Raw genomic sequence first — 26,103 nt, 5'->3', positions numbered from 1 at the left:
AATCATGAGAATCCTTAATTTGACGATTAAGGATCTTTTATTAAGTTAATGAACACCGCGGCGGGTTATCCTGGATGATCCAGGGGGCCCCAGGATAATGACAAGGGCCAGAGGGAGAGAGAAAAGGTGATGTGACAACAGAAGCAGAGGCCAGAGTGATGCCAGGCCATGAGCTGGGGAATGTGGGTGGCCCCTGGAAACCGGAAAAGTCAAGGAAACACATTCTGCCCTGGAGCCCTCCTCCCATCCACTTTAGACTTCTGACCTCCAAACTGCAGGCTAGTAAACGTGTGTGGTTTTAGGACAGGGAGCTTGTGATAATAACCTCGCAGCAGCGACAGGAAGCTCATACACCATCTCAGGGAGCCCTTCTTTCCACTGTCCCAACACTGCCCTGTTGCATTATCCCCAGATCCCTTACCAGGTGTTTGGGTGTGGGAGCTGGTGTATGTGTGTGCAGGGGATGTGTGTACGGGAGCTGGTGTGCGTGCATGTGTGTCTGTGTCTCTGGTGTGTGCAGGGCAGGTGGCTTTGTTGCTGGTGTGCGTGCATGTGCAGGGGAGATGGGTGTGGGAGCTGGTGTGTGTGTGTGCGCGCGCGCGCAGGGGAGGAGGGTGTGGAGCCTGGTCTCTGAGTGTCTGCCGGGGACTCCAGGTAAACTTGGGCGGGGTGGCGTCCAGGGTGCTCCTCTGCGGACACGTGCAGCCCGGGGGCGCTGACCCCAGTCCCCAGGTGAGCGGCACGGGAACACGTGTGGGTCCCCGCAGCCCAACACACAGCCTAAGCGCTCAACGCCGACCTCGGTATTCGCTCCAAGAAAGAGCAAACAGTAGGGAATGTCTCTAGCAGCGGCCACGGCGCGTCACGACCCTATACTTAGGAGCCCCTGGTCACCTCTAGGGGGCGGAGCGCCTGCCTTGAACTTCCAATCAGCCGGCTCCCGGAGCTTTTGTTGCCAACTACCGAGGTTGCAACTCGGAAGAAGAGAGAGCCGGAGTCGGGTCTTGACAGGCGGGGATCTGAGCCAATGAAAAGGGAATCTGCGTATGCTCCAACCAATAATAGAGTGAAGGAAGTGACGTCAGCGGAAATACGAGGGACGGTTAAGGAAGTTCGGCGAACACCGAGCCTAAGCGGTCCTCTGGCCCTTGTGGGAGGAGTAGGAGGCAAAGATGTCGGAGCGAAAAGTTTTAAACGTAAGTATTTGGTGACTGGGGCTTTCTACCCGAGAGGGGACATCTCGGAGCTCCGGCCTAGGTGGGCCTCCTGTACTTTCCTATTGGAACCTTTTTCTTTTCTCCAACGATCTTCCGCAGGGCGTGGCTTTCAGACACCTCCCAATCACCTTCCGTGAGGGGTGGGCCTTCGCGGTGTTTGGGGGGCGGAGCTTAGGCTATTTACCAGGTCACGTCCTCTGATTGGATGTTCCGAAGGGGATTGGCCAATCATTTCCCCTGGGGGGGGGGGTTCGCCTTGAAGAGCATCGGTTTTTTTCCCCACGCCACGCCCCAGGGCCGTGGCTCCCGGAAGCCCCGCCCACATACGGGTCTGGGTTTGCTCAGCCCTCGCGTTCTGCTGGCGGGGGAGCCTCCTACCTGTATTGTGAAACGGGGACTTTTGTGAGGTGGAGGGGGGCTCAGAAGTCAGCATGCGGCTTCTGGAAAAGAGAGCTCTTGAATTCCCAGTTCTTGTCCCCACCCCCCACCCCTCAGAAATGTCAGGGGGTGAGCTCCCCAGCCTGGGGGCGGGGGGGTGGGGGTAAGTCCAGGATGTCAGGCCAAGAGCCCAGATCTGCAGGGTCGGTTTGATGCTCCTTCCTGCGGCTCAGCGTTCTAATCTTTTAAACATTCATGTTAGGAATGCACCCCCAGCCCCTTCGCAGTCCAGTTCAGGTGCTGGACTTCGTGTCCCTGAAAGTCCTTCCATCCTGAGGATCCAACTGGGAACCGTTTCTCTAATTTACTGGTGGATAGTTCTATGCGCCGGCCGTTGCGCGAGTGGCACGCACATCGCATCAAGGAGGTGGACGGGTTATGTCCATTCAGATGAGAATGAGGCCCAGAGAGAGGGGTGATAGCCACGGGGTGGAGGAGTCCAACCCAGGTCCCTGGATCCGTAACCTATGCACCACTGTACCACTGTTTCCCCCAGAGTCCCGTCCCCGCAGGGACTCAGTTTCCTCCTCTGTGAAATGGGGACGTCGCACCCCGTCTCCTAGAGTCTTTGCAAGGATTCTGTGGGACATGGCAGGTAAAGTGCTCCACGTGGCATCTGGCGCCTAGTAGGTGCCCAAAACACAAGCTGCTGTGTTTTCTGATTGTCCGTTGAAGTTGTTTTTATAACCCCAAACTGCCTTCCCCGTATGCCCCACCTCAGCCTCCCGTGCCGGAGTTAAGACAGCAGAACTGAGGCTGCCGTCGTCAGAAAGGCAGGCTGGCGAGGGTGGACCTTGGCTGGCATCCGGGAACTTGAATCTCAGGCTGGTTCCCACTGTTCCCTGATGAGAATGGTTCCCTGGGCTCAAACTCCGCACGAACAACGTGGTTTACGCTGCGCGTGGGCCCTCCTCCTGGAGTCTAGAATGTCAGAACCTGCGAGGCCGTGGGGCCTGCGTGACCTTCCCTCCGCGAAAACCCTGGGCGCTGGGTCCCCGTGAGCCTCCGTGGGAGACACCGTCTCACGTGTGTTGTCGTATTTCATTACTGGGGTAATCAAGCACGTCCTGTGTGAGCCCGTTGGGAGAAGACCCTGGAACAGTGCGCCTAGTCTCCCCGGCCCCCCCCCCCCCACACACACACACCCTGTTTCCTTTGCTGATTTCTCTCTGTGTCCTTTTGAGTGGTTGCCGTAAGTACGAGTGTACGCGGAGTCCTAGGAGCCGTCACACGAAGTCATCAAACCCCAGGGCGGTCCTGGGGACCTGGGTCTGGCGGTCCCCAGAGCCCTTCCCTTACTTCCCACAGAAATACTACCCGCCTGACTTTGACCCGTCAAAGATCCCCAAGCTCAAGCTCCCCAAAGATCGGCAGTACGTGGTGAGGTTGATGGCTCCCTTCAACATGAGGTGAGTGCCCGTGACATCCCAGTGAGCACGTGACTCGACCAGCCGTCACCTTCCTCACAGTTCAGGATTAACCCCCCCGGATCTTGATCATTGGTAGTTAAGTGTGTTAAGCGGAGACGGGGCCCTGGGTACTAACTCCCCTCCTCACAACAGCCACGCTCCTTCATACCCCAGGACCTTTGCACGGGCGGTTCCTTCTGCCTGGAACCCTCTTCCTCCTTCTCTCACGTGGCTGGTGCTTTCTTCACGCTTCAGGTCTTGGCTTGAATCTCACCCCCTCAGGGACGCGTGGCTGGCTCAGTCTGTAGAGCATGCGACTGTTGATCTCAGGGTTGTGAGTTTGAGCCCCACACTGGGTGTAGAGAATAACAAAAAAATAATAAGTAGCTTAAAAATATGAATATTAAAAAAACAAGAAACCTTTGGGGCACATGAGTGGCTCAGTCGGTTAAGCATCTGACTTCGGCTCAGGTTATGATTTCAGGGTTCGTGACTTCACGCCCCGTGTCGGGTGAGCTCGAACCCCACTTGGGGTGAGCCCTGCTTCTCTCTCTCTCTCTCTCTCTCGCTGTCTCTCTCTTTCTGTCTCTGCTTCTCGTGGGATTCTCTCTCTCTCTTTCTCTCTCTCTGCTCCTTGCTCACTTACGCCCTCCATCTCTCAAAAAATTAATTATTTATTTTAATTAAATCTTAAAAAAACAATCTCACCTCCTCAGAGAGGCCCTCCTGCCCCCTATCTGACCCCTTCCGTGATCCCCTCTCCCTCGCAGTCCCCAGATCTTGCCCTCTGCCCTGCTTCCCAGCGACCACCTCCGCAATGCTGAGTCCTACAGATTTTCACGTTTCCGCATGTAGAAGTTAGATATACCGACCGTCACAGACCCCTGGTTGAGTGAAATTCAGCGTTTATATGTTGTTAGTCTGTTTCTCGCTCTCCTTCGTTCATTCGTTTTGTTTTTAATTCAACAATCACTCTGGGTGCCTGCTGTGTGCCAGGGCCCAGGCTGGGCCCCAGGGATGCTGCGGGGAAGGAGACCGGCAGAGCCCCTGGCCCGCGGAGCCCACAGTCAGAAGGGGTGGAGATAATAACCCAGTGTTCGGGCACATTCACGCCCGGTGTACATGGGACGTGTGAATCAGGCATGAGGGAGGGTGACTGAGTAGGTGGCAGGAAGGGAGGCTGCTTAGCTGATGTGGTCAGGGACACGTCAGAAGACACGCCAGCAGGGCTGGGGTCTGAGAGGTGAAGGGTGTCCTGGGCTCTGTGAAGTGCAGGGCAGAGGCCCGGAGGCGGCCCGAGCTGGGGGTATTTGTAGGAACCGTCAGGAGGCCGGGGTGCTGCGCCTGGGGAGCACGGGGCCTGAGTGAGGGCAGGCTGGCGGGAGCTTCCGTGTGGCTCCTGTGGCTTCCCTCCTGGTGGCACCGAACCTTGTGGAGGCTAGGATGCCCCACGAGCGCCAGCCAGGCTTCTGGGAGCGTGTGACCGGCGAGTCTCAGAGGGTCTGGATCGTCCGGGTGCTTCCCCAGAAGGGGACCCTGGGACCAAGACCCAGGCAGGTAGGAGAAAGAACGGGCAAGATGGGGGGAATCTGAGGCAGGCTGCCGTGGGAGGGAGGGCGCTCCCCGTCCCTGGAGGTATGCAAGCAGCCATCCACCAGAATGCCCGAGCATCCTACCGCAGGAACCCGGGTACCGAGATGGCACAAGTCCCCCTGTCCCGCCCCACAGGTGTAAGACGTGCGGAGAATACATCTACAAGGGCAAGAAGTTCAACGCGCGCAAGGAGACCGTGCAGAACGAGGCCTACCTGGGCCTGCCCATCTTCCGCTTCTACATCAAGTGCACGCGGTGCCTGGCAGAGATCACCTTCAAGGTAGACGCCAGCCGGGCTGGCCCCGCCCCTTCGGGGGCTCCCCCCGCCCACCCTCTCCCCGCAGGGAGTCCCCCTTTCACTTTATCCCCAGGAAACAGAGAGGCATTTTGGGGAGTTGTAAGGGCAGAAACGCAGAAGCAACCCACAAGTACAGTAACGAGGGACTCGGGGAGCTAGTGACCATGCGGTGAGGAGCTGTACCGCCGGTGACCCTCACGACTGTGCGAGGATTTGGGGAGAGGACGAGGAGAGCCTCCCGCTCTCTCTTCACGTCCTTACGTACTATCTTCTCCCCATACGTTCTTCCCTTTGGGTTAATGAACAAGATTTGGGTAAAATGAAGAAAAAGGACATTGAAAGAATTACATATTTTGATGACTTTGTATTAAAAAATATTTTTTTAACCTTTATTTTTGAGAGACGGAGAGAGAGAGAGAGAGAGAGAGAGAGACAGAATATGAGCAGGGGAGGGGCAGACAGGGAGGGAGACCCAGAATCCAAAGCAGGCTCCAGGCTCCGAGCTGTCGGCACAGAGCCCGACGCCGGGCTCGAACCCAGGAACGGTGAGATCACGACCTGAGCCGAAGTCGGACATCCAGCCGCCCCTAAATTTTAAAAAAATTTTTTAAAGTTTATTTTATTTACCTTTGAGAGAGACAGCGCTAGTGGGGGAGGGGCAGAGAAAGGGAATCCCAAGCAGGGCACCCCCCCCTCCCCGCGCTGACGCTGACGTCGCGGAGCCGGATGCGGGGCTCCCACCCACGCACGCGCTGTGAGATCACGACCCCCACTGACATCAAGAGTCGGACGCTCGACTGGCCGAGCCACCCAGGCGCCCCTGTGTGAGTTTGTTTAAAGACCAGAGGCACTGTGGCAAAATGTTCGAAACCGGGCTTCCTGGTGGAGAATTTCAGGCGATTACGTAGCGAGGGGGACATGGAGGGCGGGCGCGTCCCCGTGTGAGGTAGACACAGCTCAGACGGGAGTACGGGCCCCGCACCCGCAGATCTGGCCCCCTCCTCTGCCCGGCCGGGCCCCGTGCGTGGAAACGGTCGCTCGGAGGTTTCTTGTACGGCGTCCAGGAGAAGCGCTGCGCGCGCACGCGCGGAGCGATCACCCTCTACCCGGCCCTTTTTGGTTTCGCGCTGCGTAGACGCCATGTAGATTTCCGCGTTTTCCCCAATGCCACCTTTCCAGCGCGGGGGGGTCTCGTCCAGGAGCCCAGCTTACATTTCCTCCCTCTCTCCGTTTTATAAATGCAGACAGGGGCACGCTGTGCACGGACGCGATATGTGATTTAGAATTGTGAAAGGCGCGCGCACACACAGCAGAGGCATACGTGTGCGCGCACATGCACACAGCAGACAGGAAGACAGGATGCGCGCAAAGACCCAGAGACTCGTATTTGCAATCGCGGGGAGGGCGGCAGGGGGGCAGAGGGCGGGTAGAGAGAGGTGTGAAAGTCCAGGCTACAGAATTTGGCACTTTTCGCAAAGGGGATAGGAGCTCTAGAAAGCACCAAACGACCCGAGTGTTAAGAAAAGGAGGGGCGCCCGAGCGGCTCAGCCAGTTAAGCCTCCGACCTCGGCTCAGGTCATGATCTCAGGGTGCCTGAGTTCAAACCCCGCGTCGGTCTCTGTGCTGACAGCTCGGAGCCTGGAGCCTGCTTGGGATTCTCTCTCTCTCCCAAAATAAACTAACTAACTAGCTCAACAAGTAAATAAACTTTTTAAAAAAAGGAAAGAAAAGAACAGGCGGGAGGAGGAGTGAAGCATGAGAGAAGGTGTCCCGGGCTGCGGGCTGTGGGCTGGCAGGATCTCTTGACGCCCAAGGACACAGGACTGACGTCTGTCCTCCCCCCCCCCCCCACCACACACTCCCCCCACCTTACAGACAGACCCAGAGAACACGGACTACAGCATGGAGCACGGGGCCACCCGGAACTTCCAGGCGGAGAAGCTCCTGGAGGAGGAGGAGAAGCGGGTGCAGAAGGAGCGGGAAGATGAGGAGCTGAACAACCCCATGAAGGTAGAGCCCCTGGGCCGCGGCCCTCCAGGTCACCCCCGCCACCCCCTCCCTGCCGCTCGCACACCCTGCGTGGTCCCGGGGCTGCGTGTACAGGACCGACTCCTGGGATCCGCTTGTTAGATTGGCTGCCAGTCACCCTCAGGGAAGAGAGCTCATCCAGGGCCTGCCCTGCTGCCCGAGCCCCCTGATCTGGGTCCGGAGCACTTGGGCCACGTGTGGGAGCAAGCCCGGGGCGGGGGCCACCTGGCAGGCAGCAGTGGGCGGCCCCCAGGAGCTGGGAGCAGCCCCCCCCGTCCAACAGCCAGCAAGACAGCGGGGCCCTCAGTCCCTCGGCCGCAAGGAACCGATTCCGCCAGCGGCCTGAGCGAGCTCAGAAGAGCAGCCTGGGCCCCCGATGAGACCACTGGCCCTTGCCGTCAGCCTGGTGAAACCCTGCCGGAGAACCCAGCCGTGCTGCGCGGCACCGGCCTCCTGGCCCACGCGAGCGGGCAGATGGGGAGATTCGTGCTGTTTTAAGCCACTGAGCTGGTGGCAGATGGTCATGCAGCCAGAAGAAGGTGATACAGGGAGGCAGGAGGTCGGACTGGAGAACACAAGGCGCCGTGTTAGCGCAGGAGACTCCAATGGCCGCAGGCCGTGGAGCCCAGAAGCGTGGGAGGCACCGCTCTCTTGAATGTTCGCTGGCTGTGTGGCCTTGGGCAAGGCACTTGGCCTCCCTGTGCCTTGTGTTGCCTTTCTCAGAAAAAAGAGAGCATCTGTGCCCCTTCCGATCTCCCTGACCTGCATGATGCCGGCTATTCCTGCGCCCCTCTGCCAGGTTTCTGAGCTGCCGCGGGGGACCCGATGCGACGGGTTCAGCAGGGTGGCGGGGGTGGGGAGGCGGGCTCTGCAGGGGCTGTGTGTGCCCAGAGCTGCCTGCGTGGTCGCGTCCGTCCTTGTCCGCCCACACTGCCCCCGGGGGTTACAGCCTAGCGAGTCGCCCCAAAACTGCAACTTTACCTAAGAAACATCTGTGATCCTACAGTTTCTGAGGGTCAGGAGCCCCAGGGAGCTGAGCCGGGGTGGGGGGCTCTGGCCCGGGGTCTCTCATGAAGTCCCAGTCAAGCCACATCTTCTGAAGGCTCGACCGAGACCAGAGGGGCTGTTTCCATGCTGGCGCCCTCAGGGAGCTGGCAGGGGCCTCCGTCTCTGCCACGCGGGTCCCTCCACTGCACTGCCCGAGCCCCACCCCCACCCCCCCACCCCCCCCGGCACTGAGCACCCGCACCACGCAGCACCACCCTCCCCAAAGCGAGGGATCCAGAAAAGCGGGAACGGAGCCGCCCTCAGAGCGACAGGCCATCATTCCGTCTTGCTCTGCTCCCTAGGAGCGGGTCACGGAGTCCGGCCCACACTCGCGGGAAGGGAATTCAGGCTCTGCTCTTTCAAGGGAGGAACCTCGGAGAACCGGGGGATATACTTTCAAACCCCCGGGACCGCCACTTCCCAAAGGCTCAGCACAGGGTCACGCGGCCAGGAAGCGGCCAAGGGCAGGCCCCACACCCGGCTGTGCCCGGCTCCGAACGCCCCTGTCTCGGAGACGTGGGGTGGCCTTGCCCCTCCGAGCCTCGACAGAAACGGAGCTATCGTAAGGATTAAGTGACCTTCCGTTTGGAAACATCTCAGCCTGGCACACAACAGTGGCTCAGGGTGTCTTTTTTTAACCTTTTTTGTAACTATTTTTTTAAGTGGGCTCCGTGCCCAGCACGGGGGTTCAGGTCCCGACCCTGACATCCAGCCGCCCGCCCCACTGACTGGGCCGGCCGGGCGCCCCTCCTCTTTGCTATGTATCATTTCATGCTGGAGCCAGGCTGGCAGCCGAGGCCGACTGGCCCCACCACTGACCAGCCACGCGGCCTCAGGTGACCACTCCCCGTGCCCGGGCCTCGGTGTTCGGAGCTGTGAGATGGGTGCAGCTCGGGCAGGAGGCCCCCGAGCGGGCGCTGTGGATGGAGGCGGGGTGGGGGGGGGGGGTCTCTCCCTGGCGGGTGCCGAGCCCCGCGGCCCCCGCAGGCGCACGCAGCCCGTGTCCTGCCCGCCAGGTGCTGGAGAACCGAACCAAGGACTCCAAGCTGGAAATGGAGGTGCTGGAGAACCTGCAGGAGCTCAAGGACCTGAACCAGCGGCAGGCGCACGTGGACTTTGAGGCCATGCTGCGGCAGCACCGCCTGTCCGAGGAGGAGAGGCAGAAGCGGGAGCAGGAGGAGGACGAAAGGGAGACGGCGTGAGTCAGCCGGGCGGGGCCGGGCGGGGGCCAGGGTGCTCTGACCCACCTCCACCCCTGCCTCTGCCTGGAACACCCCCCCCTTCCAGGTCTTCCCGGGATCCCTCAAAGGCCGCCTTCTCCGGGAGGCCTCCCCCATCCCCTCTGCGTCTCACTTTCTCAGGGCGTCTGTGTCGCGGTCCCCAAGGCCCCGCCCAGGTTTGGTGATCTGCCAGGAGGAGCTCACGGCACCTACCACCGGGGAACCTTCTCGCTGACTCACCGTCTCCCGGTTTATGGCCTCCCTCCCTCCCGCCTCCAGAATCTGAGGTGGCTGGGTGTCTGCATTCGCAGGGCCTGGGACAGGGGCACGGAGTAGGTCCCCGTGGCGTGGGCAGGTCGGCGATACGGTGATCCGCAGTGAGAAGGGTGTATGTTTATCCGGCACTCGCTGAGTGCCGGGCACTGGTTTGAGGTCGTCCTGATCGTTCTGGCAGTCGAGGGACTGCGGTGTGGGGCGCTCCAGGCGCGGTCCCGACCGAGTCACCCGGCCAGGGTTCGGGTTCAGGTAGCTGGTGCCATCGGCCAAGCACTTAACCACTCGCTGCCCTCAGTGGACAGAGATTTTTTTTTTTTTTTAACATGTATTTATTTTGAGAGAAAGGGAGCACAAGCAGGGGAGGGGCAGAGAGCGGGAGAGAGCGAATCCCAAGCAGGCTCCATACTCAGTGTGGAGCCCGACGCGGGGCTCGATCTCACCGAGTTCACGACCTGAGCCGAGAACAAAAGCCGGATGCTCAACACACTGAGCCACGCGGCACCCCCAGAGAAGATTGTTTTTAAGGCATTTGTGTGCCCCCACCCCGCCTCCGGCACTCACCGGTGTCAGGAGGGGCAGCGCGCCCCGGCAGGACATCCCAGGCACACGTGCCGTCCCACAGGGCCCTGGTGGAGGAAGCCCGGAAACGAAGGCTGTTGGAGGACTCGGATTCAGAAGAGGACGCTGCTCCTCCTGCCCCGCCGCGCCTGGCCCCACGGCCCAACCCCACCGCCATCCTGGAGGAGGTGAGTGCACGCCCGGACCTCCGCGTGTTCTCGGGTTAATCTGAGAGGGTGAGCCGGGGGTCGGCCTAACCTGGTCTCCAAAGGCCAGACCGCGTGTGTCGTAAGGGCTCAAGTCCGCCGTCGCAGCCCCAAACAGCCCTGGATCTTGCGGGAATGAGTGGCCGTGGTCACGTGCCGGTGAAACTTCACGGTCAAGACGGGCTCTGCTTTACCGGCCGCTGCTTCAGCCGCTGAAACAAGTGAGACCCTCAAAGGTGGAGACCTAAGAACACCGATGTTTGCCTGTCAGCCCCTTGAAGTTGTTCATTGGCTGGACTAACCTCCTGGCCACATGGAGCTGCAGAGAGCCCGGGAACTGTGGCCTGTAGGCGGCCTGTGCTGGCAGAAAGGAGGGGAGAGAAGGATGTGGCAGGTGGACTTTGCACCACAGCTGTCTTATCCACCAAGGTCAAGGCCACTTTTTTTTTTTTTTTTTTTTAACATGTATTCATTTTTGAGAGAGCAGAGACAGCGCGTGAGCAGGGGAGGGGCAGAGAGAGAGGGAGACACAGAATCCCAAGCAGGCTCCAGGCTCTGAGCTGTCATCAGCACAGAGCCCGACGCGGGGCTCGAACTCTCGAACCGTGAGATCGTGACCTGAGCCAAAGTCTTACGTTTAACCGACTGAGCCGCCCAGGCGCCCCTAGGCCACTCTGGTTTGTTAACTGAAGAAGGGGGTTAATGAGGGAAATCGTTTATTTTAATTTAAACGTATCCATGGTCCGGGTTACTAGATTGCAAGCCCTGCCGATGGATAGGACCCCAGGTAACAAGGGTTTCAACTGCACAGGGGTTACTTTTCTCTCCAGCGACAGTTGTGCACAGCCATCCGGACAGGGAAGGTGGCCCCACAGCACGGGGCCCAGGCACCTGCCGCCTTCCTGGTTCTGCTGTCGGCGGGGGGTGCCCTCATTGCATGGTGTCTCAGTGCCACTTTCACATCCTGGCCGGAGAAGAGAGGGGCGGACAGGGGAGGGGGACTTTCCGGGGCCGCCGCACATCCTGCTGCTCACATCCCATTGGTCAGAGCCGAGCCACCTGACCCCATCCTGCTGCAAAGGAGGATGGGAAAGGTAGTCTTTCCGTGGGGTAGCCATGCTCCCGCTGAGTTGCCCCTGACTGTCAGCAGAGAGAATGGCTCTGGAGGTCGTGCGCTGTCATCCGTCAATCTTTGAAGGCTTCATTGATGTCCCGTCCCCCCCCAGCCCCGTCACAGGTGTCTTGTTCACGCCTAGTGTGACAACCGACTTTCCTTTTGCACAATATGCCTCCGTCAAGACTTCCCAAACCTTCACCGAGACCCTTACGGAAGCTCATCTGTCCGTCCCCGTGTCCTTGGTTCAGTTTAGGGGCAGTGAGCGCAGCTGGCAGGGACGGGTTTCGAACGAGTGCTCACAAGCGCGGGCGCTGGCCTGCTGTTGGGGGCCGCGTGAGACCGTTCAGTGATGCCGGGTCAGAAAGCTGCTCTGTCCGCCGCTGGGCCGCGTCTGTCCTGGTCGCCGCTCTCGGGGCCCCGGCCAGCACGCAGATTGCGACAGGGCCGCCCGAAGCCCCCTTCGCGTCTCTGCCTGTAGCTCCTCCTCCTCGCTCTGATGTCGGCCCGGGTCCCCTCTCTGAGGAGACCTGTCCCCACCGCCCTGTCAACAGTGGCTGCCGTTCCCTCCACTGTCGTGCCACGCTGATGTCCTTCTGTCAAGACGGGTGTTGTCCTGGTGACCTACTCTTGTCCCTCCTCCGTCCTCCCTCAGATGGTGGGCCCCGACCTCCTGATCCAGGGGATTCGTTTCTCTGTTTCAACATAACTGACAAAAGGGGTTCCTCCCAGTACGATTGAGGAGCTGGATGTGAGGCTGAGCCCCTTTCTGCCTTCCCCTAACTAGTCCCGAAAGTGGGTGCCTCCGTTTCCCCTCTTTCTATCAAACATATTGATAGAGCATCTTCCTGCCAAGAATTACGTGTGGGCACTGTGGACCCAGTTGTGAACAGGACAGGAACCCACAGCATGGATGAATGGGGGGGATACGTAATGAGGCAGTAAAGGGTGAAAGGGTGCTGGGGGCATGGAAATAACAGCACTCACTTGAGCTTGAACTGCGGAGAAAGGTTTCCCAGAGGAGTCAGGACTTGGGTGGGTATTGAAGGGTGAGTAGGAGTTCGCCAAATGCATTAGAGGAAAAGGGGCATGGCAGGTGGAGTGAACGGAGTGAGTAAAGGCATGGAGGTGAGAAGGTGTGTGACTTAGGATGTGCCGGAGAAGGGGGGATCTGGGACAGCTCACCCACTCGTGTCCCCTCCACTTACCCCCAGGCTCCAAAAGCCAAGAGGAAGGCGGAGAGCTGGGAACGGAGCGTCGGCACCCTTGGCAACAGGCCCCCGCTGTCGGGCCTAGTCGTGGTGAAGAAAACAGACCCGGGTTGCAGCACCAGGCAGGGCCAGGCGTCACCCACCCCCGGTAGGTGCTCCGGGGTCCCGGGATCGGAGCGCAGCACCTCAGAGGGCCGCCAGGTGGCAGCAGCGCCCTCAGTGCTGCTGCCACGCGCTGGGAACCCGCGGAGGGGGGCGAGGGAGGGGCGCCCCCTACCAGGCGCTCTCGCCTCTCTCCCAGGCCCCAGGAAGAGCGGGAAGGCGGCTGACCCTGCACCCTGGACGCCCGGCACCTCCTCCCTGAGCCAGCTGGGGGCATATTCGGACAGCGAGGACAGCAGCGGCAGCAGCTGAGACCCCTGCCCAGGCCCTTCTCCGGGTCAAGGTCAGGTGTCCGTAGTCAGCTGCTGGTCGGCAGGAGGCCTTGGCACCAACCAGGGCCATGAGCGGACAAACACAAATGTTCTCGGAGGCTGGTCGGGCCAGCGAGGGCTTCCACCCCCGGACTCGGTTTCTCCCCTCTCCCCCCACCTACCAGCCTTCGGGGACCTCGGGGTCCCTGGCTCACGCTGCCGCCCTCCTGGCCCTCCTTCCGGGGCTGTGGCATCCCTGGAACAGCCCTCGGCTTCCAGCAGGCTTTTGCGGTACTCCCCGGCCTCCCTTGGATGGCAGGGAGGGGTGGGCGGTGTTTGGGGCCCGCCCCCGTTGCCCCGCCCACGCGCTAGCTCCGCCCCCTCCTGCCGCGAAACGTGCAAACCAGTGAAAGGAAGCTGCCGCACGGCCTGGGCACTTCCGCCGGCTTCTGAGGCGGGGCCGCGGAAGCACACGTGGCCAGCGTGGGCGCCTGGCTCTCAGAAGCTGTGAGTCGATCAGGGTTTGTTGATCGGCCTGAGTTTGGGGATGATTTGTTATGTAGCACTAGATAGCTGACACGGTCACGTGACTAGTAAACCTGGTTCCAAAGCTCACGTTCTTTCAAGGCTGCCGGCTGTCAACTCTGGTGTAATTCTCTTCTGCTTCAGCCTCGTCTAGTCGAAGGTCCTGTGTTCCCACCAGGTTCCTTCACAACCTGACAGCCCTCCTTCCCCCATCTCTCCTGCCGCTCCTCCCGGGGTCGCTGACGTCAGCCCTCCTCTCACTCATTCACTCGGCATTTGATAATGAGGCTTTGTGCTTCTCGCTGTTTGCGAGATGAAAAGCCCCCACTTTTTCTTTTAATTAAAAAAATTCTTCTAATGTTTATTTTTGAGAGAGAGCGAGAGAACACGAGCGGTGGAGGGGCAGAGAGAGAGACACACACACACAGGACCCGAAGCAGGCTCTGAGCTGTCCGCCCAGAGCCAGACATGGGGCTCGAACCCACAAACCGTGAGATGGCCACCGCGGGAACCACCACCCAGGCGCCCTGAAAAGCCCCCAGTTTGGGGGTCTGCTTTCTGCTTTCCTACAATGGTTTCTGTGCTTTAGTGTGACTTGAGGTGAACTGGGATCCAGCCAGGGCTTCCGATCAGGACCCGGGGGCCTCCGCTGTGAAGACAGGGCCGGTGGGGGGCGGGAGCCTGCTCACCCCCGCCTGGCGAGAAGGCGCGCCGCTCCCAGTTCCACCCGCCGCCGCCACATCGCGTCTGTGGCTTGAACTCGGCCGAGGCTGGAGCGTTTACACCCCGGAAGTCCACGCGTGCTGGGAAGCTGCACACCCCCGCCAGAGGCCGGCACTGCCTGCTTTCCCCACACTCCGCGACGCCCGCGACGCCCGCGACGTGCCTGTTCAGACCAGCGGTGAGGGTAAACCGCCCAGCCGGAAGAGGGCAGGAAGCTGGGCCTCTCTGGTTCGCTCCGATTCCTCCTTGCAGACGTCCCCGTTCTGGGGCCACCCTACTTGTAGCCACGTACACGTGCCATCGGTTACCAGGGTGAAGAGTATCGACTCCATCCTCCCGCCTACCTTAGCGAGCCACGGTCGGTGGGCCAAACGTGGCCCACAGCCTAGTTTTGTAAATAAAGTGTTATGGGCACATAGCATGGCTGCTTCGCTCTGCAGTGGCCGAGTTGAGTAGGGAGGACAGGGACTCTGACCCGCAAAGCCACCAGGTCAGCCCACCCCTGCCTGGGTCGCCCAGCTCTGCACTTCCTGCTCCGCTCCCCCAGCCTCCACGGGAGGGTGGCCGGGACCCCTCCTCACCCCGATCTCCAGGCTCACGCTGTGCCCGCGGCCCTGCTGCCTGAAGTCACCCTGAGGACGGCCGCCAGCCGCCCTCTTCTCAGTGGCGCACCGGACGGAGTACACGGGATCCGGTTGGGTGAGTAATGGGAGCGAACGTTTGTGAAGGACTCACCATTTGCTAAACCGGTGCTAAGCTGTTGGGCAGATCTACTCATTTAAGTTTCTGAGCTCACGTAGCTTTTTTTTTTTTTTTTTTTTTTTTTTGAGCACCTACTTTGTGCCCAGATCTGTTTCAGGCACTGGGACAATGGCAGTGAAGAAAAAACAGTCCCCACTCATAACAGTGACATTATTTTTGGAAGATGGGGGATAAGATAGTAAACCCACCTAAATATAACAATAAGGTATGAAAGGAAATACGTGTGTGCCAGAGGCAGTGACAACTCTGGGCGAACACACAGCAGGGCGAGATGGCGGCCTGAGGGGTTGCCGGCCCAAGGTGTGTTTATTACCCCCCCCCCCCCGTGTATGCTAATGCCGCGTAACAAGATCTCTCAAAAGGTAGCAGCTGAAAACAACAGAAATATGGGTGTGGTTCTGCCGGGTTCTCTGCTTCAGGGTCTCGTGGCCGCAACTGAGATGTTGGTCGGGGCTGCGGTCTCATCTGAAGGCCTGTCTGGGGCAGGATCCCCTTCCAAGCCCGCTCACGTGGCTGTTGGCAGGATCTGGCTCCTCACAGGCTCTGGGGCGGAGGCCACCCTCAGGGCGCTTGCCTACGGGGACCTCCGACAGCCGGCTTCAGAAAGCCACCACAGCAGGAGTCTTTGAGAAGTGGTATCCCATCACCTTTGCCCTGTCACTCTGGCCGCAAGCCAGCCGCAGGTTCCGGCCACGTTGACGGGGAAGGGATTACACATGGCTGTGACCACCAGCAGCTTGGGGTCACTGGAGGTCCGCCGAGGGTCTACCTGCCAGACGCCCTGTCAACAATGAGCTTTGCAAGGGTAGCTGTGTGGACAGGTGTATCCTCAGCACCTAAGACCATCCAGGCACTAAGTAGGTGCTCAATAGATGTTTGTGGCCTAAGTGGGTGTCTCCCCATTCACGGAGGAGGGAGTGGAGGCCCGCAGTTCTGCCCGCTCTGTAACCCCTCCCCACCCCCCACTTCGCTGGAACTTTCTTCTATTTCCCTGCAGGCCTTCACGCCTCGTTCTCCCACCCTTTGGCCTGGGAGCAGGTCTGCTCTTGGCCCCGGTTCCCGTGGGGGTGCCCAGGGTCCAGCGGCAGAAGGATAGCATACATCAGTGTCTGGTGTATGTGTGTGCTCGGATCCTGCAGAGCCTCGACCCGCCTCCTCTCCCCCACACCCCCTGCACCCCCTCTCCTGCTCTCCAGAGCCTGCCCTTCCCCCTTTCCCCACGCGCTCGCTTGCTCGCTCACTAGCTCTGTGTCTGTCATCCTGGGGAGCTGTCAGGCCTCATCCGGAATCTCCTCCATCAATCCCCTGGGGGCTGCGGTACATCAGGGGACTTGGTGGGGGTGCCCCCCCCTCCAAACAGCCCGCTCTGCCTGAGCCTGGACTGCACAAAGGGCCCATTTCCCAAGCTCTAACTGGCTCATTCCCGTGAGGGGAGGCTCCTTGGCCAAGGGCTCAGAATGAGCGAGGGACAGGGCCTGGGTTTGCAGCCGCAAGGCTCCAAGGCTATACCTTTAATGACCACGCTCCGCGGCGACTCCTGCAGACAGAGCCTCCAGGGGCTGGGCCGTGCCCCTCCCATCAGATTGGCCACTCGTGATGACACAGCTGTGTCTCTTCCATCAGACTAGCGGCCTTTGAAGTTGGGACCATGCCTCCCCCATCAGATTGGGACTCCTAAAGACAGGCTCCCGTCTCCTCCATTAGACTAGGGGCACCTAAAAGCAGGGCCACGTCTCTCACCTCAGAGTAGAAGCCCCTGAGGTCGGAGCCATACCTCCTCCATCAGACTGAATGTTTCAGAGCGTCAGATCATGCCTCCCCTATCAGACTGGGAGCCTATTAGGCAGGCACCTATCCTCCATCAGACTGAGTCTTCTGAGGTAGGAGTGTTTAGGCCTCCCCATGAGCCATCCCCAAGGGTCCTTTCTTATCCTGGTGCCTTGGCTCCCTTCCCACCTCCAGACTGGCTGCTCCATGAGACAAGAGTGACGGGACAGCTCCCAGCCAGGGACCCCATCTGGCTGCTTCTTAAGATCCCATCCACCTAAAGCATATACTGAGCACCTACTGCGTGCCATGCAGTAGAGTATTATTTGGCCATCAGACGAGCGAGGCGCTCACACCTGCTATGTGGATGGGCCTTGAAAACGTGACCCAGACACAAAAAGCCACATAGTGTGTGATTCCTTGTGCGTGAAATGCCCAGGGCAGTTCACCCCCAGGAATAGAAAGTACATCAGAGGTGCCGGGGCCAGAGAAGTGGTGAGAATAGGCAGAGGCTGCTGATGGGGATGGGGTTGCTTTTGGGGGTGATGGGAATGTTCTGGAATTCGTGCTGCCGGTTGCACGATCTTGAGAACATGCCCAAACTGAAACGCACACGCCAAGTGGGTAAACCGTAGGTATGCGAACTGTATCTCAAAAGGAAAAACAAACAAACAAACAAACAACGTGCCACCAATGGTGTCCCGAAAGCGCTCAACAGAGGTAAGCGGTCATTGTCCCATCTCAGAGACGGGAAAACAGTTGAGGTCACCACCCAAGGTCAGGAGGGCTGGGATTCCAGACACTGAGCCACACCCAGGAGACGCCCCTGATACATTGCCTCTGGGACCACGGGTGCTGGGGGAAGGGAGGCACCCCCAGACCACCCCACCTGCTCCCCACTGTCCACACAGCGGGCCCCCTCCTCTCCCAGTCAAAAAGCGGAAACCCGAGAGTTCATGTGGCTCTTCAAGGGCACGCCGCAAGGTCGCCAGACCCCCAGCCTGGCTGTCGGCATCCACCGTCTCCCGCTCCTCCCTCCTCCCAGAACCCCTTCCCCGCTCCTCTCCTTAGGACGAGGCGGGGGCCGGCCCCAGGAGCAGCCAGCTCAGAAGCGCAGGAAAGTCAAACGCCGTTTGATTCTGCCTCCGGGGCCTCTAATTGCTATTTCTGACACACGCTGTAATTAGAAGGCCCCTTTCAAATATTTATACCTCAGACGGCTCGTATTTATCCGACCGGGAGAGGGCTCGGATTTGATGAGATCTGTCAACGGCTCGTCCCCGAGCTGGGAATTGCCTCGCGGCTGACAGAAAACAGGACAATTACCCGCCGTGCTCCCCGGCAGTCCCTGGGGGGGGGGGACGCTGCCTTGTCGCTGATCGGAGAGGGCGGGGCGGGGTGGGGGCGTCCGGATGGGCTGCAGGAGGAGGACCGAGTTCAACAGGTTCATGTGGGCCACACGGCCAAAGCAGAAAAGAGGAAGGCCCATGGGGGCCTCTGCTGCGCTGAGAGGCTTTGCCTCGTCAGCTCTGGACCTCAGTTTCTCGGCCTGCAGAATGGGGCTAACGGTGTGCATGGGGGCGGGAGATGGGGAACCACTAATTCCACAAAGACACTCTGCTGGGTCTCGAGAGCCACCCCGGCCAAACCAAATCAGGCAATGAGCTTGCGGGCTGGCTCTGAGCAAGTCCTCCCCCTCTCTGTGCCTCGGTTTCCCCATGGGGGAAAAAAATAACTCACTCCTTTCCCGCAAGCCTTCCTTGAGCTCCCTGGGGGGCTTCCTTTTAGAAGCCCCACTTTTCAAACCCGGAAAGCAAGGCACAGACAGCATAGACCTTGCTCGACCCACTGTCGTTCTCCAGGGGCATTTTCACTGTCAGCTCCGGACTTCTCTCTGATCCTCCCCACCCCCCTCCCAGCCACAGGCACCTGCCCGCCCTGGGGGAGGGGGGCACTGGGAGAAGGGAACCTGGAGTCCCATTCTTCCCGATCACCCCTCTCTTCCTTCAGCATTAGCGGGAGCTGAGCAAGCCCCCTTGTGAGGAAAGAAAAGGCCTGTTTGCTCTGGAATTGGCCAGCACACCTCTCCGCTCCCCTTGCCCCAGACCTCTTAGCCTCCTCACCAACCCCCCCTCCCCGCCCCGCACCCCCCCCCCTCCCGGCCCCCGACAGCCGCAGCTGCCAACAGGCGGCCAGGCCAGGCGAGACCCCTCTCGTCTCCGTCCCCCTCCCTGCCTCCACCCCCAGAAGCCACAAAGGGACAGATGCTGAGGACACGCGCCAGGCACAGATAGCATCTCCCTTCCCACGGCCAGCTGCCCCAGCCCCCTTCCCCCAGGCTGCGATTGGTCCCCTGGGGTGGGGGGTGCAGAGAAGCGTCCTCTTGGGAAGGGGACGCCAGGCCCCCGTCCCTTCCCGTCGCCCCTCGCCTGCTTCCGCGGCATCAATATCAATTTCAGCCAGTGACCTCTGGAACAGTCTGCTGGTCAGTTGCGCCGCCAGAGGCTGGCTCAATTTCAACCCTCAACAGTGGTGGCTCTCACCCCCTCTGCCGGTCAGTTTCACCCCTTCTCGCGGCCAAATCCAGACCCCCATCTCCCGGCCAATTTCCACCTCGCCTCCTCTCCGCGCCCCCCCCCCCCCCCGCCCCGTCCCCCGCCTCTGCACCTCTCGCTTTCGTGAGCAAGGTCAGTCCCGTCTGTTCCCACCTCCCGCGCTCCACGCTCGCTCCTGCCAGCCGCGGTCCTCCGGGTCAGTGTCCAGCTGCCGCGGCCTCGGCCCCGCGACTCCCGCCCCGCACCCCCCCCCCTCCCAGCGCGGGCAGCGGCTCCCCTCCCCTCCCAGAACAGCTGAAGGTCTCAGTCACCTCCGAGGGGGGCGCAGGGGGAGCGGAGGGGGCGGGGGAAGCCGCGGAGGGGGAGGCGGGGAAGCCTTGACGTCGCTGCCCGGGACGCGGCTGGGGGCCGGCAGGGGCTGGGGCGTCCGCCCGCGCGCCCCCTCCCCAAAGTCCCACCTCCCGGCCGCGGCGGGTAAAGTCTCTCCGAAAGCGTGAAGGGGGATTGGAGGAGGTTTTATTTCCCTTTGTGCCGGCGGCTGGGGTGGGATCGAGGCGGCCGGGCCGGGGGCCGCGGGACCCGGGCTCCCCCCGGAGCGGAGACGAGCGCAACAAAGGATGCGCCGCGCGGAGGTCACCGTCCCCGTGGCCCAACTTTGCGCGCGGCGCCCGCGCCCCGGGGGAGCCCGCCCGCTGCGCTGAGCACCCAGGCGTCCGGGCTGAGCCGGGGCTGGGGGCGCCCGCGGGCGGCGCTGGCCCCGACCCCAGACCCCAGAAGGGAATCCCGGAGCTTCCCGGAGGCGGCGGGCGGCCGAGCGGCGCACGGGAACCGCGCTTCCCGCGGAAACTCCGCGCGCTTCCGCGGATGCCCCTCGCCCTGGCCCGGCCATCCGGCGCTCGGCGTTCAGGGCCCTGCGGGGCGCCCCCTTTCCGCGCCGTCCTTGCGGAGCCGGGCTAAGGTGGACTTTTGCTCTCCTTCCTCCTCTTCCTCCTCCTCCCCCTCCCCCCCCCCCCGGTTTCCTCCCCCATCCTCCCCGGGAACTCTTCGGAGAAAGGGGGCATGTGGGTCCCCCTCTGACGGTGGCTAGGTTTGGCGTGACACACGCACAAATGGCCAAGTGGCTACGCGACTACCTGAGCTTTGGCGGTCGGAGGCCCCCTCCGCAGCCGCCCACCCCCGACTACACGGAGAGCGACATCCTGAGGGCCTACCGGGAACAGAAGAATCTGGACTTCGAGGACCCCTATGAGGACTCGGAGAGCCGCCTGGAGTCGGACCCCGCCGGCGCCGGGGACTCCAAGGGCCTCGGAGACGCCAAGTACGACTCTCCCAAGCACCGGCTCATCAAGGTGGAAGCTGCAGACATGGCCAGAGCCAAGGTCTTGCTGGGCAGCCCTGGGGAAGAGGTGCGTGGCTGAGTCCCAGAGGTGGGGTGGCCCCAGGAGACCGCGTGGCCGGGAGGGCCAGGCTGGGCTGCCTGGATTTGGGGAAGCTTGTTTCATGGGGAGGCCAGGGCCCCAGCCAGGCCCTCCTCAGTCCTCCACCTGCTGAATGGAGTTTGATATCTGTGCCTTCCCGGTGCACAGCGCTGGTGGTCCCACTGCCTCTCTGGCCCCGCTTTGTCCCCCTGTCCTCCTGTCCCCTGCTCACACCTCTCGTCCTCTCCCCCCCAGCTCCCCAAACAGATCCGAGGGGATCACCGCCGTACCGCCCTGCCGAGCCCTGGGACATCCTCACCACTATAAGTGCCCCTCCTCCGCTATTATTCCCATTTCACGGAAGTGGACACTGAGGCTCACAGAAGCATCTGGCCCAAGGTTGCGGGGCCCTAGCTCAGTAGAACTTGACCCAGACCTGCCTCCAATGCCCATGCTTTTTTCAGTATTTTCCCTAGAGGATGAGGGAGCCGGCCCAAACCCTCCGTGGAGACAGAGAAGGATTTGAGACAGAGAGGGTTGCCAGAGACTGTGTGAAGAGCCCAGTGGTTTAAGAGCACAGAGAGAGGAAGGAGGAGGCGGGGATTCCTGGAAGCAGACGACCCTGCTTCCTACTCGCCTGCTGTGTGACCCTTAGCAAGTCACTCACCCTCTCTGTGCCTTGCTTTCCTCATCTGACAAGCATTAACAATTATTGAAGGAGGGAGGCAGGGCTGTGTGTCAGAGTCAGAACTGCACGGAGGCAGAGAGGAGGAGAAGCTGGTGTCTGTGCACAAATCCTGGTGGGTAGGTGGAGAGGACTCCCAACCCCGGCGAAAATGAGCCGCGTGGAGCGGAAGGGTTAGATGATTCAGAGAGGGGCGCCATCCCTCCAGAGGGGGTGTCCGCCGCTGGGCTCAGTCTCCCCACTCCCCTCGGGCCACTTCCTTACTTCTCTCTCCAGTCGGAACTCGACACCGAGTACTCAGACCCCTTCGATGCCCAGCCTCATCCGCCACCTTCAGATGACGGCTACATGGAGCCCTATGATGCCCAGAGGGCCGTGAGCGGTGAGTGTGTGGGGGGGGGTGAGAGTTTGGGGGCAGGTGGTAGGGTCCCTGGTGGGTGTGGGCACTGACCAGTGTTCTCGGCCTCCCAGAACTGCCGTGCAAGGGGGTGCAGCTGTATGACACCCCCTATGAGGAGCAGGACCGAGAGCCAGGAGATGGGCCCCCTTCTGGAAGGAGACCTCGCCAGAGCCGCCTGCCTCAGGAGGATGAGCGGCCAGCGGATGAGTATGACCAGCCCTGGGAGTGGAAGAAAGACCACATCTCCAAGGCGTTTGCAGGTGCCCCTCCGACCCAGGCCTTGACCTTCCACGGGCCCTGAATGTCCTCACCCTTCCATTTCTTGATCTGGTCTTTTCCCCCTGCTTCAACGTACAAAATAGATCCCAGTCGCCTGCCGCCGTGATAGTTTACTCATTCTCACTGAAGTGTGAAGGACTGATAACCATACATTTCTCTTCCTAGGAGAACTTGTATCTTCCTTGGGAGCAGAAACACCGTTAGAGGGCGATGGAACCGACTCTTTATCCTCAGTGTTGTGCAGGGATAGGCTAGGCCTGGGTTTGTCACTCGCTTGAGACTTCATCTTTCAGTCTCAGTTGCCTTACCCCTCAAACGGGGGTCATTCTAGCACCTACAGAACAGGGCGCGTGCGAAGTGAGTGGTAGAAAGTGCTGTTGGGGGAGAGGGTAGCATTTCTCAGTAACTGTCATTAGGTGGGCTTGGGGTCAGGTCCTGAGTGGGGGAAGCATGGCCAAGTCTCTGACCTCAGTTTCCTCTTCTGTAAAGAGGGTAACCGTACGGTCAGCTTTAAGAAATAAAATAACGTGGGCCAGAGAGAGTTGTGCAAACCCAGCTTGGCCCCAGAAGTTGTGTGACCTGGAGGGACGCTGGGGCTCAGTGCCTCACTCTACCTGTCCATGTCTGGGTGGGGGCGGGACTCTAGGCTCCAGGACTTGGCCAGAATCTGCAGAATGACCACCCCTCCCCTCTAGCCCCGCCCCTTGCTCTCCGATTGGTCCCTCGTGGAGCTGCCCCGCCCCTGCAAGCCCGCACACCTGAGTGACCACACCCCTTTCTTCTGAAGGCCGATTGGTTGCTCCTGCGCCAATCCTGCCCCAGCCCTTAAGCCCGGCCCCACCTACTGGGGACTCTGATAGGTTGCCCAAGCTGGCACCGCCTCCCTACTGAGAGTGCATTGGCTTGCCCCGGTCCCGCCCCTCCCGGGTGGGGGTTGGACTTAACCGTTTCCTCTCTAACCCTCCCCCTCCCCCCTCCAGTGCAGTTTGACGGCCCGGAGTGGGAAAGGACCCCAGGCTCGGCCAAAGAGCTCCGGAAACCCGCATCCAGAAGCCCCCAGCCCGCAGAGCGCGTGGACCCGGCCCTGCCCCTGGAGAAACAGCCGTGAGTGGGAAAGCTCCAGTTGGAGGACCCTCCCCATCCCGTACCAGCTGCAGCTTCCTGGGACTCATTCGTTCACTTCAGTTCTTTCCTCTGCCCATCTTCGCTGGGGACCGGAGCCTGCCCCCGTGACAGACACCTAGCTAGGCCATTCCCCCTGGCATCAGATTCTGGGTTCACATCTCTGCCCTGCGTCTCTTGGCTGTGCAGCTTTGGGCAAGTCGCTTAACCTCTAGGTGCGCAAGCTGGGGGAGTCCGGGTCCTTTCTGTGCCTCTGCAGCCTAGCGGTTCCTCCGGGAAGTCCCTGACAGCCCGCCGAGTCCAGCCCTGAGGGCACCAGCCTGCGTGTTTATCACGGTTGTTCCCAAACCGTGACACAGAACTGACTGGTGAAGAAGGGGGCACCGGGGGAGAAGGGTCTTTCTTTGCAAACAGCCGCCGAGTCTGTTGGGCGCTCGTCTGCCTTTGAGCCCCCCGCTCGCAACCGCTAACCTCTCCCTGAGCACATTGCAGGGAAATATTCGGGAAAGGTTGCTACAGGTGGGTGGGGATACGGGATGTGGCAAGTCTCGTGAAAGCCCCACGCAAGTGGTTCAGTTTGAGGGATTAGGGAAGGGGACACAGGACACTGGGGACCTCGCCTGGGGAGGCTGTAGAGATCAAGGTCAGGTGTATCTGTTGAACTGGGGGGAGCGGCGCCCCGTGGACCTGGGCTCAGCTGCCTGGAAACCAGGCTCCCCCTGAGAAACCCCGGGGGGAATTTTTGTCACTTGTTTGCCTGGAGGTCACAAGTCCCTGAATCGGCTGTGCCTGCACCAGGCCCCAGGGTGCGTTTGAAGGGGGATGACCCTTGAGGAGACATCTGTCCCCACCCCCTAGGTGGTTCCACGGCCCACTGAGCCGGGCTGATGCTGAGAGCCTCCTGTCGCTCTGCAAGGAAGGCAGCTACCTCGTGCGGCTCAGCGAGACCAGTCCCCAAGACTGCTCCCTGTCCCTCAGGTGAGACCCCAGCCCCCCTGGAGGGACCGAGGGTCGCAGAACTGCCCGCCTCTGGCTTTCGGGTTAATTCGGTGGCAGCCAAGCCTGGCGCCAGCAGCCAGTGGGCGGGGCTTTCGAGGCTGTGGGGGGTGGGGGAGGGCGGGATTCAGGAAAGTGGAGGGGATTTATGGGACCAGTGGGGCGGGCCTTGTAGGGCCGGAGGGCGTGGTCTCCAGTAAATCTAGGATGCGGGTGAGATGTTGCCTTTATTTTTTTTAAGTTTATTTATTTTGAGAGAGAGAAAGAGAGAGAGAGAGAGAGAGCAGGCGGGGGAGGGGCAGAGAGAGAAAAATGAGAGAATCCCAAGCAGGCTCCAACGAGGGGCTCGAGCTCACGAGCTGTGAGATCACTACCTGAGCCGAAATCGACTCGCAGCTCAACCGCCTGGGCCACCCGGGCGCCCCCAGACCTTTCCTTCCAACTCCTCCAGTCCAAAAGTTGAATTGTATCCGTTTGTGTTCATCGGGGCCAGACTCTCCCAGTGGCCCTTATGGGCATTTCAGTTGGAGATCCCGACTCTACGTGCGTCTCTAAGATTCTAAGTGTGTCGGATTATAACAAGCCCCCAAACTCTGCTGGGCATCCGAGCGTGAGATCCCTAAAAGAACAAGGTTGAAGAGAGCTTGGAGAATAGGTTTCAATCCTGCCCCTGCCACGAGCGCTTCCTTCATGCTAAGGATACAATGATTCTGAGGTTCAAGGTCATTCCATTGGGCAGACAGTTTAGAAAGGAGAGGGACCCCCGACTGAAGGTTAACCGGTGGGGAGCCCCGGAAGGGTAGGGCACGGGCTCAGAAGGTTTGGAGAAAAAGCGCAGCCTGTGTTCCAGCCTGCCTTTAGGCTCGCAGAGCCTGAGCAGGTCTGGGGTGATCAAGGCGCTCTGCGATGCCTGTCCCCCAGGGGCAGCCAGGGCTTCCTGCACCTGAAGTTCGCACGGACCCGAGAGAACCAGTTTGTGCTGGGTCAGCACAGCGGCCCCTTCGCCAGCGTCCCGGAGCTGGTCCTGCATTACAGCTCCCGGCCGCTGCCCGTGCAGGGCGCTGAGCACCTGGCCCTACTGTACCCGGTGGTCGTGCAGACGCCCTGAGCCCAGGAGCTTCAGCCCCTGCCCTGCACCACGAGGGCCCAGAGTCGCTGCTGGAGGGAAACCGGAGGGAGACGCTCGCTGCCCCTCCAAGCCCTGGGCCTTCATCGGGGCCGCTTCTTGGCCCTCTCCCGGGTTCTAGGGTACAGAACTGCGTCGCCCAGCCCTCCTCTGGCCTGGAAAATAAATAAGTTATTGTGCGTTTCAAGTGTCCTTTCTGGGAGGCGGGGATCCCGGCCCCAGGGAAAGAAGGGAGACGGGTCTCCCCCACCCCGGCTGGGGGTGAAGCCTGAATTGCTCACAAGGATGGACCACAACTAAGAGGGCTTGAGGGAAACAGGGAGAGTGAGTATGAAGTCAGATGAAAACCCGGAGAGAGCCGATCCCGGGAAGATACAAAGATGGAGAAACCGAGGGGGGGGGGGAGGCTCTCAGGCCAGCCCTGCCCCCACCCGGCCCCTCCTTTCCGCCGGGGCGGGCAGCCGTGGCCCGGATGCTGCTGCGAATGGACATCTGTCCCCATGGAAACAGCAGAAATGGGGGGAGGGGAGCCGGTCCCAGCTGGTGTCACTTCAAGGTGACGGTGGAGCCAGAGCCCCCGGGGGCTGATAAATTCCAGGGACCCCCCCATGTCCCGCCTCGCCATCCATCTCCAAGCCCACCCAGGGAGGGCGGTGCCTCCGGCTCAAGGCGCCCGGTAGAGGTTGGGGGCATCACTTCTCTGCTAATTGGACGTGA

At 60.8% G+C, this 26,103-nt stretch overlaps 2 protein-coding genes and 1 long non-coding RNA gene across 3 annotated transcripts; 2 read left to right on the top strand and 1 right to left on the bottom strand.

Annotated features, from left to right (window-relative positions):
* The first annotated feature begins 1,065 nt into the window (after positions 1 to 1,065).
* YJU2 (YJU2 splicing factor homolog) lies at positions 1,066 to 13,643 on the top strand. The gene is made up of 8 exons (XM_058729039.1): positions 1,066 to 1,196; positions 2,964 to 3,064; positions 4,793 to 4,937; positions 6,831 to 6,965; positions 9,047 to 9,228; positions 10,149 to 10,272; positions 12,619 to 12,763; positions 12,917 to 13,643. The coding sequence occupies exons 1-8, from the start codon at positions 1,173 to 1,175 to the stop codon at positions 13,027 to 13,029; spliced, it is 969 nt and encodes a 322-aa protein (XP_058585022.1). The 5' UTR covers positions 1,066 to 1,172; the 3' UTR covers positions 13,030 to 13,643.
* On the bottom strand, positions 9,869 to 19,586 carry LOC131511141 (uncharacterized). Its single transcript, XR_009261344.1, has 3 exons — positions 19,473 to 19,586; positions 10,343 to 10,534; positions 9,869 to 10,152 (listed from the first exon to the last, which is right to left on the bottom strand). It is a non-coding gene; the product is annotated as an uncharacterized LOC131511141 (long non-coding RNA).
* On the top strand, positions 19,066 to 25,569 carry SHD (Src homology 2 domain containing transforming protein D). Its single transcript, XM_058729038.1, has 7 exons — positions 19,066 to 19,359; positions 20,415 to 20,766; positions 21,740 to 21,845; positions 21,935 to 22,123; positions 23,123 to 23,246; positions 24,123 to 24,242; positions 25,182 to 25,569. Exons 2-7 carry the CDS (start codon positions 20,470 to 20,472, stop codon positions 25,366 to 25,368), a joined length of 1,023 nt encoding a protein of 340 aa, XP_058585021.1. The 5' UTR covers positions 19,066 to 19,359; positions 20,415 to 20,469; the 3' UTR covers positions 25,369 to 25,569.
* The last annotated feature ends 534 nt before the right edge of the window (positions 25,570 to 26,103 follow it).

Source organism: Neofelis nebulosa, chromosome 4, assembly GCF_028018385.1.
Source record: "Neofelis nebulosa isolate mNeoNeb1 chromosome 4, mNeoNeb1.pri, whole genome shotgun sequence".
Taxonomy (NCBI): Eukaryota; Metazoa; Chordata; class Mammalia; order Carnivora; family Felidae; genus Neofelis; species Neofelis nebulosa.
This window is presented reverse-complemented; position numbering and strand designations above follow the sequence as displayed.

What these genes read in the sequence shown, in the direction of transcription:
- SHD (XM_058729038.1), top strand. Translation starts at nt 20,470, where the DNA reads ATGGCCAAGTGGCTACGCGACTACCTGAGCTTTGGCGGTCGGAGGCCC. An exon ending in TGGGCAGCCCTGGGGAAGAG is followed by an intron (nt 20,767 to 21,739) that starts GTGCGTGGCTGA and finishes TTCTCTCTCCAG; the next exon opens with TCGGAACTCGACACCGAGTA. An exon ending in GACTGCTCCCTGTCCCTCAG is followed by an intron (nt 24,243 to 25,181) that starts GTGAGACCCCAG and finishes CCTGTCCCCCAG; the next exon opens with GGGCAGCCAGGGCTTCCTGC.
- YJU2 (XM_058729039.1), top strand. Translation starts at nt 1,173, where the DNA reads ATGTCGGAGCGAAAAGTTTTAAAC. An exon ending in ATGGCTCCCTTCAACATGAG is followed by an intron (nt 3,065 to 4,792) that starts GTGAGTGCCCGT and finishes CCCGCCCCACAG; the next exon opens with GTGTAAGACGTGCGGAGAAT. An exon ending in CCAGGCGTCACCCACCCCCG is followed by an intron (nt 12,764 to 12,916) that starts GTAGGTGCTCCG and finishes CCTCTCTCCCAG; the next exon opens with GCCCCAGGAAGAGCGGGAAG.